Source organism: Ranitomeya variabilis, chromosome 1, assembly GCF_051348905.1.
Source record: "Ranitomeya variabilis isolate aRanVar5 chromosome 1, aRanVar5.hap1, whole genome shotgun sequence".
Lineage (NCBI taxonomy): Eukaryota > Metazoa > Chordata > Amphibia > Anura > Dendrobatidae > Ranitomeya > Ranitomeya variabilis.
Window position 1 is genome coordinate 118,554,234 of NC_135232.1, and position 15,839 is coordinate 118,570,072.

The 15,839-nt window shown below is 39.9% G+C and overlaps 1 protein-coding gene across 4 annotated transcripts in view; it reads left to right on the forward strand.

Annotated features, from left to right (window-relative positions):
* Positions 1-15,839, forward strand: part of RASGRF2 (Ras protein specific guanine nucleotide releasing factor 2) — a 401,708-nt gene that overhangs the window by 329,368 nt on the left and 56,501 nt on the right. For all 4 annotated transcript variants that reach the window (XM_077288405.1, XM_077288397.1, XM_077288415.1 and 1 more), the window contains one exon: positions 11,169-11,261. In XM_077288405.1, coding sequence (XP_077144520.1) covers positions 11,169-11,261 — 93 coding nt within the window. The remainder of the gene's footprint in view (positions 1-11,168; positions 11,262-15,839) is intronic.

A 15,839-nucleotide genomic window follows, 5' to 3' on the forward strand; every position in this document is an offset into this window, starting at 1 on the left:
TCTTTAAATGCTTACTCAAGACCCCCTGATGGGAATTGTTAAGATTGACGCAATGTGCTGCGTTGTTGCTACTTATTACTTGACTTCCCTTTTGTTATTAAACTAAACCCATTTTTTAAACTAAAAAAAAAAAGCTAAATCTTATTATGTAGGTAGCTTTAGGTAGAAGTTTACATCATTTTTTTAATATGGCATATTTGCACATAACTCCTTTACATGCTGACTTGTACTGGAAAAAAAGCAAAGGTGAGATCTGGGTCACTGTTGAACACAGAAAACTAAATGAGCTCACCGTTCCACCATCGCATAAGTTTCGGAGATCCAGCAAACCCCTCGTCTTGGGCAACTGAGTCCAATGTAAGAAATAAAAAACTGGCGTCTTTGGTAAAATCTTGGCAGCTTTATTACATATCCATTAAAAACAGGTCACAAAGAGGACAGTGTTCTGGTGTTGAGGCGTTTCAACTTAGTAGTCTTAAATCGTAACATAAGATTGGACTCATTGTTGAACACAGCCCAGCACTCGAGGTAGAATGAAAAGAAAAATTCTGCTTTAGTTTTGTAAGAGCTGTAATTTTGCAGAATGTTTAACATTGAAGCGCATATATAATATAGAAACCAAATGTGTTTCCAATCTTTGGAAAGTGGGTGTTTTTTTTTTGTTTGATTCTCTTTGCCAAGACTTCCCTATCCATGGGAGCGACATCATTAGCAAACCACTTGGTTTTTATTCCTTGACAAAAGGCACTGGCCCAGCTCAGAAATGCGTTGATATTGGTCCCATGGCTCTTCATTCTCGCACCATAGCCCGCCTAAACGTGCCAGCACCCATTTTTGCCATCATTAGTAAGCAAGCACCATAAGATGGGGAATGGGCCAGCGCCATCAAAAGTAGTGAGAAGGGGGGAAGCGAACACCAAGATCTCTTTTCCTGAGTGTCAGAACTCGGCACCATAATGGAGGGCTAATTTTGACTTTTGCTGTGCTTTCCTCTTTTCTCGCCGTTGGATGCAAGAATATCATTTGAATGAATGTGAAAAAATACAAATTATAGCATATATCTTGATCTACACTCGTTCTTTTTTTTTTTCTATCTTTTTCTCCCTGATACTGATTTCCTCTTGAACCTTGCACACAGACATACAGGTTACTGATGCTGGAGGAGGCCATCCAATGTTTCTTCAGTCTTCTACAAAGAAAAGAGAAAGGCAGAAGAAAAAAATAAATCATTATTGCGCACGTAGTTTAATGAGGGCCTTTGACTAGGAAATTGTCATTTCTGACAGCTGTCGTGCTGTAATCCTACGAAGCATTGAAATTTTTCATTGTAATTTGTGCATTTGATTGGACTCTGTCTCCACAGCGTTCAGCTGCCTTTGTGATCTGAAGAAGCGCTAATTGGATGGATTATTTTGATAGTATATTTATAGATGCATCGCGGGTGCGTATTCTGATGATTGGGTGAAACGCAGGACAGATGTTGCCTTTCTGTCATTTCCATCAGCTTTCATTGCAGCGTCCTGTGCTCTCATCAGGACTGTAATAGATTGGTGACGTCCTGTGAACCATAGATCTTAAACCTGATTACATTGTGTCCTTGTCATATGAACATTTTACAAATTCTGTTGTAAAATCCATTTCTTTTCTTTTTTTTTTTAAATTAACTCTTTATTACCGGACTTCAGACTTTTTTTCCCCAGTGTTTTTAATTAACCTTTGCCGTTCATGGTGGCAATATAGCTCTCCGAGTTGTTTTTTTTTTTTTTGTACTTAAGATTTTTTTTTTTTTTAAAGAGAATTGGATAATAATTTAAAAATAAATCCATTCCTTATCTATATTATGTAACGAGATCCACAGATGGGAGAGAAGTTTTATAATGCCATGGTAACGAAATCCCACCATGAAAAAACATATTTCTAGACAAAGGCTGTTTATGTTGTCATGGAGACTTCAGAAGACTAGATAGATATTCAAGATATAGAGGAATCCGATATTAACAATGAACAAACATTGTCGTGGCCTGGCTAACTGCTCTTATCGCTGCGGTATTTTTGCTAATGTAACTAATAGTCCAATATTTAGGGATTCACAGGATTATAGTCCGGCTTCAAGTTTTCATATGAATTGCTTTGAAGCCCATTGCAATTCTATAAGGCACCCTTCCTATAAAATACATAAATCTTTATTGGCATACATTAAATATACCCCATTCATGAAAATATAAATGTAGTTATGGACAGTCAGCCCAGACACTGTGAGAAAAGTAACCCATAAACCCTATAGCGATAATACCCCAGATAAGTGCATATTAAAATAGCTGGGAAAAAACAAATGTCCAAGTAATTATAAAAGTCTGTGTATTATTACTTTACCTTGGACCTTTTGTTTTTCCCAGCTACCTTAATATGCATCTGTTTTGGGTATTATCCTTATAGGGTTGATGGTTTATTGCCTTCATTGTGTCTGGATTGACTGTTAATAACTCCATTTATACATTTCTGTTTTAATTAATGGGGTATTATTAATGTATACTAATAAAGATTTATGTACTTTATATAAAGGATATTTTTTCTGGCATTATATTTAGCAAAACTACAGGAATCTACTATATAATTGTCTAAGGGGTACTTCCGTCATTCTGTCTGTCTTTCTGTCTGTCTGTCGGCAACTTCCATCACGGAAATCCCGCGTCGCTGATTGGTCTCGCCAGCTGCCTGTCCTGGCTGCCGTGACCAATCAGGGATGGGCACAGACCGGCCGAGAATTAGTCCCTCCCTACTCCCATCCAGTCAGTGCCCGGCGCCCGCTCCATACTCCCCTCCAGTCAGCGCTCACACAGGGTTAATGCCAGCCTTAACGGACGTGTGTCCCCAACTTTTTACTATTGATGCTGCCTATGCAGCATCAATAGTAAAAGGATGTCATGTTAAAAGTAATAAATAAACAAAAAAAAACTGCTATTCTCACCTTCCATAGTCCGCCGAGGCACGCGCCGCTGCCGCCATCTTCTGTTCCCAGAGATGCATTGCAAAATTACCCAGAAGACTTAGCGGTCTCGCTTAATTAATTTTTTTTAACAGGGATATGGTGCCCACACTGCTATATACTACGTGGGCTGTGTTATATACCGCGTGGCTGCTATATACTACCTGGCCAGTGTTAGATACTACGTGGGCTGTGTTATATACTGGGTCACCTGTGTTATATACTACGTGGCTGCTATATACTGCGTGGGCTGTGCTATATAGTACGTGGGCTGTGTTATATACTGCGTGGGCTGTGTTATATACTGCGTGGGCTGTGCTATATGTTACGTGGCCAGTGTTATTTACCGTGTGGGCTGTGTTATATACTGTTTGGGCTGTGTTATATACTGCATGGCCACTGTTACTGTATATACTGCGTGGCATGTATTAACGCATCGGGTATTCTACAATATGTATGTATGTATATAGCAGCCATATAGTATATAGCACAGGCCACGTAGTATTTGTCTGCTATATACTACATGGCTCCTATATACTACGTGGCCTGTGCTATATACTATGTGGCTGAAATATACATACATACATACATACATACATACATATTCTAGAATACCCCTGATGCGTTAGAATCGGGCCACCATCTAGTTGATCATAAGTGGCTGTTCGGGATCACCCGTGATGAGTGTGGAAAGGCCAAACTATGCTTAGCATATACTTTACTACTTGAATGTTTAATTAGTGGGATTATTCCTAGTGATGCATTTTAAGGGTTAATTCCCATGTACATATAGTGTCGATATTCTGCATTATGGCTGTAACTCCCGACCCAACCAGAGTCTCCTGATCCTAACAAACATCTTCCATTATATGGCTGTGAAAACATGGTCGTTATATGGTTGTGCCCTAAATGTGAGGTCCGATTATATAGCTATATACCCTCCTTCCTGTAGAACCTTTTTATGCCCATAAACAGATTGCATGGGAAATTCTTGCCTTGGATTATAAGTAGGGGAGTTCATTTACGAATATTAGTGCACGTGCTTTTACTTATCCTCTACTCTCTTAATATCAAACTTTCCATTGCTTTAAAAGGACCTGTCACTTGCTGAAAATATTGCATTAAATACCTTGTAAAAATCCCTCACCTCCTCGAATTCTGCAATTTTTCTGTTTTGCATTGCAGAGATATTCACCGTTATTGCTTTTGGATCTCAATATGTGAAATCTCTGCTTGTATTTCAACACAGTGTTTTTCAGAATTTTCAGGACATGCATGTTCACCTCTCCTTCTCAGAAGCTGCCAATCACAGTTCAATGGCGTCTGACTGGTAGATCAGCTGTAATTCACAGCATTGAGGAAGAAAGTACACGCTTCCAGAGAAGGTTTTTCTGATATAAGGTAGAGACAGCACCTGGAAATCCTATGTGATGGTATTCTAAAATGCTGTATATACAGGTGCTTCTCACAAAATTAGAATATCATCAAAAAGTTAATTTATTTAAATTTTTCAATAGAAAAAGTGAAACTCGTATATTATATAGAGTCATTACAAACAGAGTGATCTATTTTAAGTGTTTATTTTTGTTTATGTTAATGATTATGGCTTACAGCCAATGAAAACCCAAAAGTCATTATGTCATAAATTAGAATAATTAACAAAAAACACATGAAAACGCTTCCTAAGCGTTTAAAAAGGTCCCTTAGTCTGTTTCAGTAGGCTCCACAATCATGGGGAAGATTGCTGACTTGACAGATGTCCAGGAGGCAGTCATTGACACACTCCACAAGGAGGGTAAGCCACAAAAGGTCATTGCTAAAGAAGCTGGCTGTTCACAGAGTGCTGTATCCAAGCATATTAATGGAGAGTTGAGTGGAAGGAAATAGTGTGGTAGAAAAAGGTGCACAAGCAACCAGGATAACTGCAGCCTTGAAAGGATTGTTAAGAAAAGGCCATTAAAAAATGTGGGGGAGATTCACAAGGAGTAGACTGCTGCAGGAGTCATTGCTTCAAGACCCACTGTACACAGACGTGGACATGGGCTGCAAGTGTCGCATTCCTTGTGTCATGCCACTCATGACCAATAGGTTGTCTATTGGCAGAAGCATCTTACCTGGGCCAAAGAGAAAAAGAACTGGACTGTTGCTCAGCTGAAAGTAAATTTTGCATTGTATTTGGAAATCAAAGTCCCAGAGTCTGGAGGAAGAGTGGAGAGGCCACAATCCAAGCTTGCTTCAGGTCTAGTGTGAAGTTTCCACAATCATTGATGGTTTGGGGAGCCATGTCATCTTCTAGTGTTGGTTCACTGTGTTTTATCAAGACCAAAGTCAGCGCAGCCGTCTACCAGGAAATTTTAGAGCACTTCCTGCTTCCCTCTGCCGACAAGCAGGACTTGGCACCTCTCCACACTGCCAAAAGTACCAATTCCTGTTTTAAAAACAACAGTATCACTGTGCTTGATTGGCCAGCAAACTCACCTGATCTTAACTCCATAGAGAATCTATGGGGTATTGTCAAGAGGAAGATGAGAGACACCAGACCCAACAATGCAGACAAGCTGAAGGCTGCTATCAAAACAACCTGGGCTTCCATAGCACCTCAGCAGTGCCACAGGCTGATCACCTCCATGCCACACCATATTGTTGCAGTGATTTATTCAAAATTAGCCCCGACCAAGTACTGAGTGCATTTACTGAACATACATTTCAATAGGCCAACATTTCAGATTTTAAAATCAATTTTTGAAGCTGGTGTTATAAAGTATTCTAATTTACCGAGATAATGACTTTTGGGTTTTCATTGGCTGTAAATCATAATCATCAACATTAACATAAATAAACACTTGAAATAGATCACTCTGTAGTGACTCTATGTAATATGAGTTTAACTTTTTGATGATATTCTACTTTTGTGAGAAGCACCAGTATGTCCCTAATGTGCTCTGCATAACTCAAAAAATAGCTTTTATTATACTCACCTACAGGGTGGTCTGGTCCGATGGGCGTCGCTGTTCTTTATCAGACGACTCCTTGCGATCGCTGTCATCCACACAGTGGCCTCGATTGCATTCTTGTGCAAGTGTGCTGCACTCTGTCCTGCTGAGGGCCGAACAAAGTACTGTGGTGCATATATGCCAACGCTATTTTGTCTTTCCCCGTGCATCACAGAGGTTTGTTCTGCCCTCAGCAAGGCAGAGACAAGTATGCCTGTACAGGAGCACAATGGAGGACACACTGTGGATGATGTTGGACGAATCTTCCAAACGAAGCAGGAAGGAAGACAGCGATCACAAGGAGAGAGGAGGCGCCTGATCAAGACCAGCAATGCCCATCAGACCGGACCACAGCGTAGGTGAGTAAAATAAAAGTTTTATTGTGTGCTATGCAGAGTTCAGGGATATATAGACTTCATTCTAGAATGCTGTATATGAGGGTGTACAGGTACCCTACTTTAAATAGGAAAAACAAAACTTGGTGACAGGTTCCCTTTAACCAGAGATTTCACATATTGCATTTCAAAAGCATTAAATGGGAATATCTAATCAATGAAGTGATGCAGAATAAAATGGAAAAAAGCTGCAGAATCATGAAAGCTCTGTGATTTTTTACTAAATATTTAATTCACTTTTTTTTTCTACAAGTGACATGTCCTCTTTAACATAAAGATAAATACCCTAAAGGTAGTTGTTACCAGATTTATAATTCTCAACCTCAGGGCAGTAAAAAAAAAAGGACAAAATTAAAAAAAGAAACAAATTTTAGCGCTGTGTCACTTACTGGCTCTTTGCTGTAATTTTGATGATATCACTGTTTTTATCTGCTGCAGCTCTGCTATTCCTCTCAATAATGAGCTCTGTCTAATCCCATCCACACCGCTTTCTGACTACACTGTGCATAGGTTGAAGGCTATATAACCAAAATGTGGGCTAACACCCCTTGGAAGCCGCAAGAAGAGAACCAGATCACATAAAATTAAAACTAATTTTTATTATAATATTTTAAAATTAGACATACAAATCTAAAATTTATACAGCTACCCCAACTAGGAGGGGTTCTGGAACTGACTATATATACATCAAAAAATGTAGCTCAATAAGGAGCATAGAGGCACCTAACAATAACCGAGCACAATATCAAATTCAGAAAGATTCAAAAAGTCCCCATTCAGTACAAGGCAAGGAAATTTACATATCATCCATATTAGTCATGTGACCTAAATGCGCTCCACACAATCCCAACTTATACTGAAGGGAAAAAATACAATAATAAATGAAAATAATAATATGCTGAGTTATTACCTGGTTATTCCAGTGTAGCTCCGAAGCCCTGTGGGTAGCCAGATTCCCTCCTCACCCCGACGCACGTTTCGCTTCCGCTTCTTCCGGGGGTAATTAATTTGTCGGCTTCTGTAAAATCAATGCAGGAGCCGACAGGATAGGAGACATGGTTTACACACAGTAAATCCTTGCAGAATAGATTGATATATTTATGTGTGTGACCAATACAATTAATATAGTGAGTGTGCAAATTATGGGACTTGTATGTATTTAATAAAATAATATTTTCGGGGAAACTAATGGTGTGGGCTTCCGCCCAATTTTCTGCGCCAGAGAGGGAAAGCCAGTGACTGGGGGCCAATGTTTATAGCTTAGGAAGAAGTTAAAACCCATGGATTTTCCCAGGCTATGAATCTTAGCTCGCAGCTGTATATTTAGCCTTTACTGGCTATTAAAGTAGGAGGACCCACCCAAAAAAATGACATGGGGTTCCCCTATAATTCATAGCTAGAAAAGGCTATGCAGACAGCTGCAGGCTAATATTCATAGCCTAGTAAGGGACCATGGTTATTGGCCCCCTCTGGCTACAAACACCAGCACACAGCCATCCAAGGAATGGCGTATCTGTAAGATGTGCCAATTCCAGCACTTAGCCTCTCTCTTCCCACTGCCCTGCAGCAGTGGCATATGGCATAATAGGGGGTTAATGTCACCTTTGTATTATAAGGTGACATCAAGCCGGCTTAGTAATGGAGAGGTACGACACCTAACCATTACTAATCCTATAGTTTTTAATGGGTTAAACAAAGACACAGCCGGAAAAAAGTATTTTAATGAAATAAAACACTAAACGCAGTTTGACCTTTTTATTGTTACTGCTAATCCATGCGACGCCCTCGATCTCCTGTAATAAAGAAAAAATAATAAACTAACAATATAACATACCTGTCCGGCGTTCAGTCCCACGCCGTAATTCATATCTAGGGGGTACACAGTTTACAACCCGGAGCAGTGGTAATGCATTTTCCCACGCCCAAGAGTTCACTGCGGGTCAAGCTGCGTGGCAGCACAGCATCAGTGACATCAGAGCTAGCCACTGATGCTGCTCCGGCAGCTTCTCATTCATTCACCAGTGGTTTACAGCCAGGATGGTCGCACTAGCACTGCTCCCGGTTGTATGGAATCTGACAAATGAATTACCGGCTAATATTCCATCTATATCTCTATGATATATATATATATATATATATATGTATGTATGTATGTATGTATGTATGTGTGTGTGTATATATATATATATATATATATATATATATACATACTAGATTGTGGCCCGATTCTAATGCATCGGGTATTCTAGAATATGCATGTCCCCGTAGTATATGGACAATGATGATTCCGACTGTGCCCGTCGCTGATTGGTCGAGGCAACCTTTTTGACATCATCGTCGCCATGGCAACCATTATGACATCTACGTCGATACTGTGCCCGTCGCTGATTGGTCGAGGCCTGGCGGCCTCGACCATTCAGAGACGCGGGATTTCCATTATGACATCATCATCGCCATGCTATGCCCGTCGCTGATTGGTCGAGGCCCAGGCGGCCTCGACCAATCAGCGAATGAATAAACGGGACAGACACAGACAGACAGAAAAACCCTTAGACAATTATATATACAGATATGTGTATATATATATATATATATATATATATATATATATATATATATATATATATATATATGTATGTATATATATATATATATATATATATTCACACACACCTATTCTTTGTGTATATATGTGTTCTATCTATTCTATTCTAACCTGTCACTGTGATTTTACTGTAGCCGCATATGAATTGCCGGCTTTTCAAAGGACACCGGTGCGTAAAAATTGGACAGCGCTCGCATGGTGCGAGTGCTCTGCAATTGTTTTACTTGCACCCATTGACTGGGCAGGAGATCCGAATATTGCGAGGCGAGTAGTGAAATACTCACTATGTTCCGAGTCCCGCATTACTCGCCGAGTACCGAATGATTGTTAATATACTCGCTCATCCCTAGTGATGACCTCTGGGTCTGCCAGCTATGAAGGCTAGTAAGACTCAGTCTGCAGCTGAGTCTAACAAGCGATCTGCCTCTGTAACACTGTCAGCTCTCATAAAATGCAATACTATGTTAATCTGTTCAGTCCGGTCCAATGGGCGTTGCCTCTGTTCCCTCACTCCACCCCTCCTCGGCTTGCTGTACACATTCTTCGCCGTGAATCTCACAGAGCGCGTACAGATTTTGCGCGTGCGCATTGCAATGTGACCTTGCGCATGCGCAGTATGCTTGCCAAACTGCGGGCAAAGCCGAAAAGCAGTACGGCGCTCTGCGAGATTCACGGTGAATAATGCGTACAGCAGGCCAAGGAGGGGTGGAGTGAGGGAACAGAGGCAACGCCCATCGGACCGGACTGAACAGATTAGCATACAGCGCGGGACAAATAAAAAAAGTTTTTATGGGTGATGCATGGGGTGTCAGGGGGTTTCAAATGTAGATGTGGAATGCATACCTGACAATCAATTAAATGACATTTTTAGCTGATAGAGCAAAAAAGTGGTGACAGGTTCCCTTTAATTCAAGCCAATTTAGTATTCAAAAAGTCAAATTGCGCTCGTTCCTTTCCGAGCCCTGCTGTGTGCCCAAACAGTAGTTTTCCTCCACATATGTGGTATTGGCGTACTCAAGTGATTTAGTGGTGGATTTTCTTCTGTCACCCTTGTGAAAATGAAAAATGTGGCGCTAAAGTACTATTTTTGTGAGAAAAAGTTAAATGGTAATTTTTTTCCTTCCACGTTCCATTATTTTTGATGCACCTGAAGGGTTAATAAACTTCTTGAATGTGGTTTTGAGCATCTTGAGGGGTGCAGTTTTTAGAATGGTGTCACATTGGGATATTTTCTGTCATATAGGTTCCTCTAAGTCACTTCAAATGTGACGTGGTCTCTAAAATTAAAAAAGTTTTGTAAATTTTCTGGAAAAATGAGAAATCGATGATCAACTTTTAACCTTTCTAACTTTGTAACAAAAAAACATTATGTTTCAAACATTGTGCTGATGTAAAGTCGACAGGTGGGAAATGTTATTTATGAGCTATTTTGTGTGATATAACTCTCTGGTTTAAGGGCATAACGACTAAAAGTTTGAAAATTGTGACATTTGCAAAAGTTTTGCCAAACTTCCGATATTTTCAGAAATAAACACGTCATATCAAACAAATGTTACCACTATCATGAAATAAAATATGTCCCGAAAAAACAGTCTCAGAATCAGTGGGATACGTTGATGCGTTCAGGCGTACTTAGTCTGTCCTGTTGAGGGCAGAGCAAAGTACTGCAGTGTGCAGGCGCCGGGAAAGGTCAGAGAGGCCCAGCACCTGCGTACTGCAGTACTTTGCTCTGCCCTCAACAGGCCAGATAAAGTACTCCTGTGCCGCAGCCGCAGCGTGAAGACAAGAAAAGGACGTCATCGTAAGAAGATGGGAGGCCCTGGATCACGACGCCCATCGGACCGGACCACACCGGGACCGCCCCTGGGTGAGTATAATATAACCTCTTTTTCTCATCTTTCAGGATACATCGGGGGCTTATCTACAGCATTCCAGAATGCTGTAGAGAAGCCCCTGATGCCGGTGGGCTTAGCTCACCTTCGATTTTGGGGGTGACAGGTTCCCTTTAAGGAGGGTGGGTTTTTAAAGAAGAAATGTACTCTTGAAAAGAAAAATGTGCAAATATGCTCTGCATGCCTTGCGTACTGTTTTATAGTTTACTATAAATGGGTTTTTACAGTTTACGTTGTTGTTTCCCCCGCAACATTAACATTTTTCATAATTTTGTAATGTGTTTCGTTATTTTACAGTGCAGACTTCTGACAACTCTCGCTGTTGCTCCGTCTCTCCTGCTTCAGCCTTTGCCATTGCCACAGCTGCTGCTGGACATGGGAGCCCGCCAGGTACGAGTGTCAAAATGATGTATTGTAAGAGAAGTATGAATATCACTTTAAATAATTTTTCTTCGACTGATCTTCCTGTACCCATAAACATAATAACAAATATGACATGAACGGCAAGTTAATGCTCTTTATTTCTCAGCAATTTGTCTAATTTAGTTTTTTATGGTATGCTTCTAGAGGTGTAGTAAGTTTGGACAAGACTCTAATTTAGGGGGCTTATTAAGACTAGCTCTTTTAAATATCATAGTGCTTTCTACTGGAAGAGTTATAGGCACTTATTTTAGGAATAATACCATATATGTCCAGAAATCTAACTATCATGGGATGCTATTGAAATAAGGAAAAGAAACAAATTGTTAGAATGTCTTAATTTAGCATTATGATTTTATTGTTCATGCTATAGAGATAAATGGCCGTTCTTGATTTATCACTTGAGCCCCAGGTTGTCATTCATTATTATGAGTTACTTTTATTTTTTGACATAAGGATTAAAGCTTGGCATATGACCAATTTGGATATTAATGACCGAAGTAGTGGACAATTGACTTAAACAAATGATGTCTAAAAAGAAAGAAATCAAGAAATTCCAGGCAAAGATTTACAATAGATCTAAAGTCAGCAAAAGTAATCAAATGAATTTGCTTTGGAGGAAGAATTCACATTTCACAAACATCTGCATAAAGCCTGTGCATTTGTGCACATTTTTTTATTTATTGGTAATGATTTTGAGTTACCAGTGAGCAGTTCACTGTGGTAGCTCAGCAGATACTATTACAGTTACGTTAGATCTCATGTCTGGCAGCTGACAGGAGCTAAGGAGTGTTAGATCGCATGTCTGACAGCTGACAGGAGCTAAGGAGTGTTAGATCGCATGTCTGACAGCTGACAGGAGCTAAGGAGTGTTAGATCGCATGTCTGACAGCTGACAGGAGCTAAGGAGTGTTAGATCGCATGTCTGACAGCTGACAGGAGCTAAGGAGTGTTAGATCGCCTGTCTGGCAGCTGACAGGAGCTAAGGAGTGTTAGATCGCATGTCTGACAGCTGACAGGAGCTAAGGAGTGTTAGATCGCATGTCTGACAGCTGACAGGAGCTAAGGAGTGTTAGATCGCATGTCTGGCAGCAGACAGGAGCTAAGGAGTGTTAGATCGCATGTCTGACAGCTGACAGGAGCTAAGGAGTGTTAGATCGCCTGTCTGGCAGCTGACAGGAGCTAAGGAGTGTTAGATCGCATGTCTGACAGCTGACAGGAGCTAAGGAGCTGTCGGTTTCCAAGGGCAACCAGGACAATTTTAGAAGTGGCTGGAAAAATCAACCTGAAAACAATGAACTAAAATATATTCACATGTCTAATGTGAATAGGCTGATTTGCATATGCACATATGTCAGCTGCCGTCTTCACAGATGTGTGCTCCTCCGTAATATAAACTTCATAATTGTCCTTGTAAGAAAATTCTAATATGTATCATAATATATGCAAAGCAGAGAAAGACAAGACATGCGGCTCTGTCATGTAAATAAGGTCAATAAATCAAAACGCGAGATGTAACAGAGGTGACGGAAAGCTAACACTCTGGCACTGACTGATAATACGTGCATTGATGCTTTAGTATCGTCTATGTAAAAGAATCCAGATATAAATGCTTGTGCCATTATCCAGTGGCTGATTTCTTTCAATGGTTCATTTCCTGTGGAAAGTGAAGATTGCTCTTTGTGTGTAGAAATGGTGCAATAAATAACAATATTTTCTGACGTCCTCTGTGCAGTACCATGAAACATGTTGGCTTTATGTGTATAAAAGGGGATGGGGAGGAAAAAGATTCAGCTGCTAGAATTTCACATTTCGATGCTGCAGAGGAATAGTTGCAATATGTAGCAATAATTGAAGGGTTAGCCATGTTTAACAAGGTGAACAATTGTTATATCTATACAGCCACACACATTTTAGTCAACCTTGGATTGCATTTACAAAAAGAATTCCTAGAAATCACTGATAATTGTGCAGTGTGATCCGACAAATGAGTAAAACGTCTATTTGTAGTGTAAAGTTATTTTTAAGCTTGATCTTCAGACACTGCTGCGTTATTAGAGGGAATCTAATGACCTATGTCCCCTACATGGCATGTGGAAGAAGGTACTCTGGTCAGATAAGATTGAAGTTGAACTTTTTTGGGTTAAAGGCAAAACACTATATGTGGCAAAAAACTAACACTGCACATCAGCTCAAAAACACCATCCCCATTGTCAAACATGGTGGTGGCAGCATCATGCTGTGGGGAGGCTTTTCCTCAGTAGGAACAGGGAAGCTGGTCAAAGTTGATGGGAAGTTGGATTGAGCCAAGTACATGGCAATCCTGGAGCAAAACTTGTTAGAACCCGCAAAAGACTTGAGACTGGGGTGTAGGTTCATTCCGGCAGGACAACTTTCCTAAATATTCTGCCACATCTACAATGGAATGATCTAGATCAGAGCATATTTATGTGTGTGAATGTCACAGTCCAGAACTCCAGAACTACATGCCATTGAGAATCTGTGGCAAGATATGAAAATTGCTGTTCAGACACTCTCCGTGCAATCTCACTGACATACAACTAGTTTGCAAAGAAGAATGGGCAAAAATGTCAGCCTCTAGATGTGCAAAGCTGGGGGAGGCATACCCCAAAAGACTTGCAGCAGTAATTGTAAAGAAAGGTGGTCTTACAAAGTATCAGACTATAGGGGGCTGAATACAAATGCACATCACTATTTTCAAATTTATATTTTTAAAATATTTAGAAAACCATGCATCATTTCCTTATACACTTCACAAACACTTGCTATTTGGTGTTGGTATATCACATAAAATCCCAATAAAATAAATTTATCGTAAGTTTGTGGGTGTAATGTAAAAAAAAAATGTAAAAATGTTCATGGGGTATGAATACTTTTTTAAGGCGTATAAATGAATGAATGATCTAAAAATGAAGGAAAAACACTGCTAGTCTTTTCGTAAAAAGTCTTCTCATCAAATACTACGCCTGTGTCGAAAAAAAACAAACCGATATCTGCACATAACTTTAGTCAGATGTTTCTATGGTTACTGAAGTATAATTATAAGCATTTCATGTCTTTAAACTTTTATTAACAGATACATCAAGTTTATGCAAAGACTCAATATTTACAGTGTTGAGTTGATCTTTATCTTTCAAAACATCTGCAATTTGCACTACTTTCTAGATATGGTTCTGGGTCAAATCATGACTGATGACAACCCATTCTTGCCTAATCCGTTCTTGAAATGTGTCACAATTTCTGAGTTTTGTTAACCCACTCTTTTTTGAGGATTGCCCACAGATTCTCAATGGGATTGAGATATGGAAAGCTCCTGGGTCTTGACTAAAATGTCAATGTTTTTGTCACCAAGCAACTCATTTATAGCTTTTTGCCTTGTGATATGGCTTCCATCATGCTGAAAAAATCATTGTTCATCACTAAATTGGAGAAGTTTCTCTTGAAGGATGTTTAGATCCCATTCTTTATTCATGGTATTGTTATTAGGCAAAATTTGTGAGTAAACCCACTCCCTTGGATAAAAAGCAACCCCCACACTATGAATGGTCTCATGATACATTACTATTGGCAATTCAGGTGACTCAATGTGGTTCTCACCTTTTCTTCTCTGGACAATCATCCTTCTGGGAGGAGAGGACGGATGTCCCAAACAGTCTGAAGTTGGCTTCATCAGAGATCATGTTTTTATCTCGGTCTTCTGCAGTCTGATCACTGTACTTCCTGCTAACTATTAGTCTGTCAGCAAATGTTAGTCTGGTCAGCAACTGATACAATGGTATTTAACAGGGAGAAATGCAACATTCTACATTTGGGCAAGAAAAACAAAAATTACATCTACAAAATGAGAGGAATAGAACTAAGCAACAGCACGTGTGAAAAAGACTTGGGTATACTAATAGATCACAGACTGCACGAGTCAACAGTGTGATGCAGCAGCAAAAAAAGGCAAAACACAGATGACATGAAGTAATTATCCTCTTCTACTCCTCCTTGGTCAGGCTTCATCTGGAATACTGTGTCCCGTTCTGGGCACCAAATTTTAATAATGGCATCGAAAAACTGGAGCAAGTTCAGAGAAGAGCTACCCGGATGGTGAGCAGACTGCAAAGTATGTCCTAAAAGGAACAGTTAACGGATCTGGGAATGTTTAGCTTGCAAAAAAAAAAGGCTAAGACGAGGCTTAATAGCTGTCTACAAATATCTAAATGGATGTTACATTGTACAGAAATCATCATTATTCTCATTTGCACATGGAAACACAAGAAGCAATGGAATGAAACTGAAGGGGAGAAGATATGGTTTATATACCGGTATTAGAAAAACCTTTTGACAGTGAGGGTGATCAATAAGTGGAGCGAGTTGCCACTAGAGGTGGTGAATTCTCCTTCAATGGAAGTCTTCAAACAGAGGCTGAACAGACATCTGTCTGAGATGGTTTAGTGAATTCTGCCTTGAGCAGGGGGGTTGGACAACATGACTCTGGAAGTCCCTTCCAACTGTAACATCCTATGATTCCTTGGAGAGAAG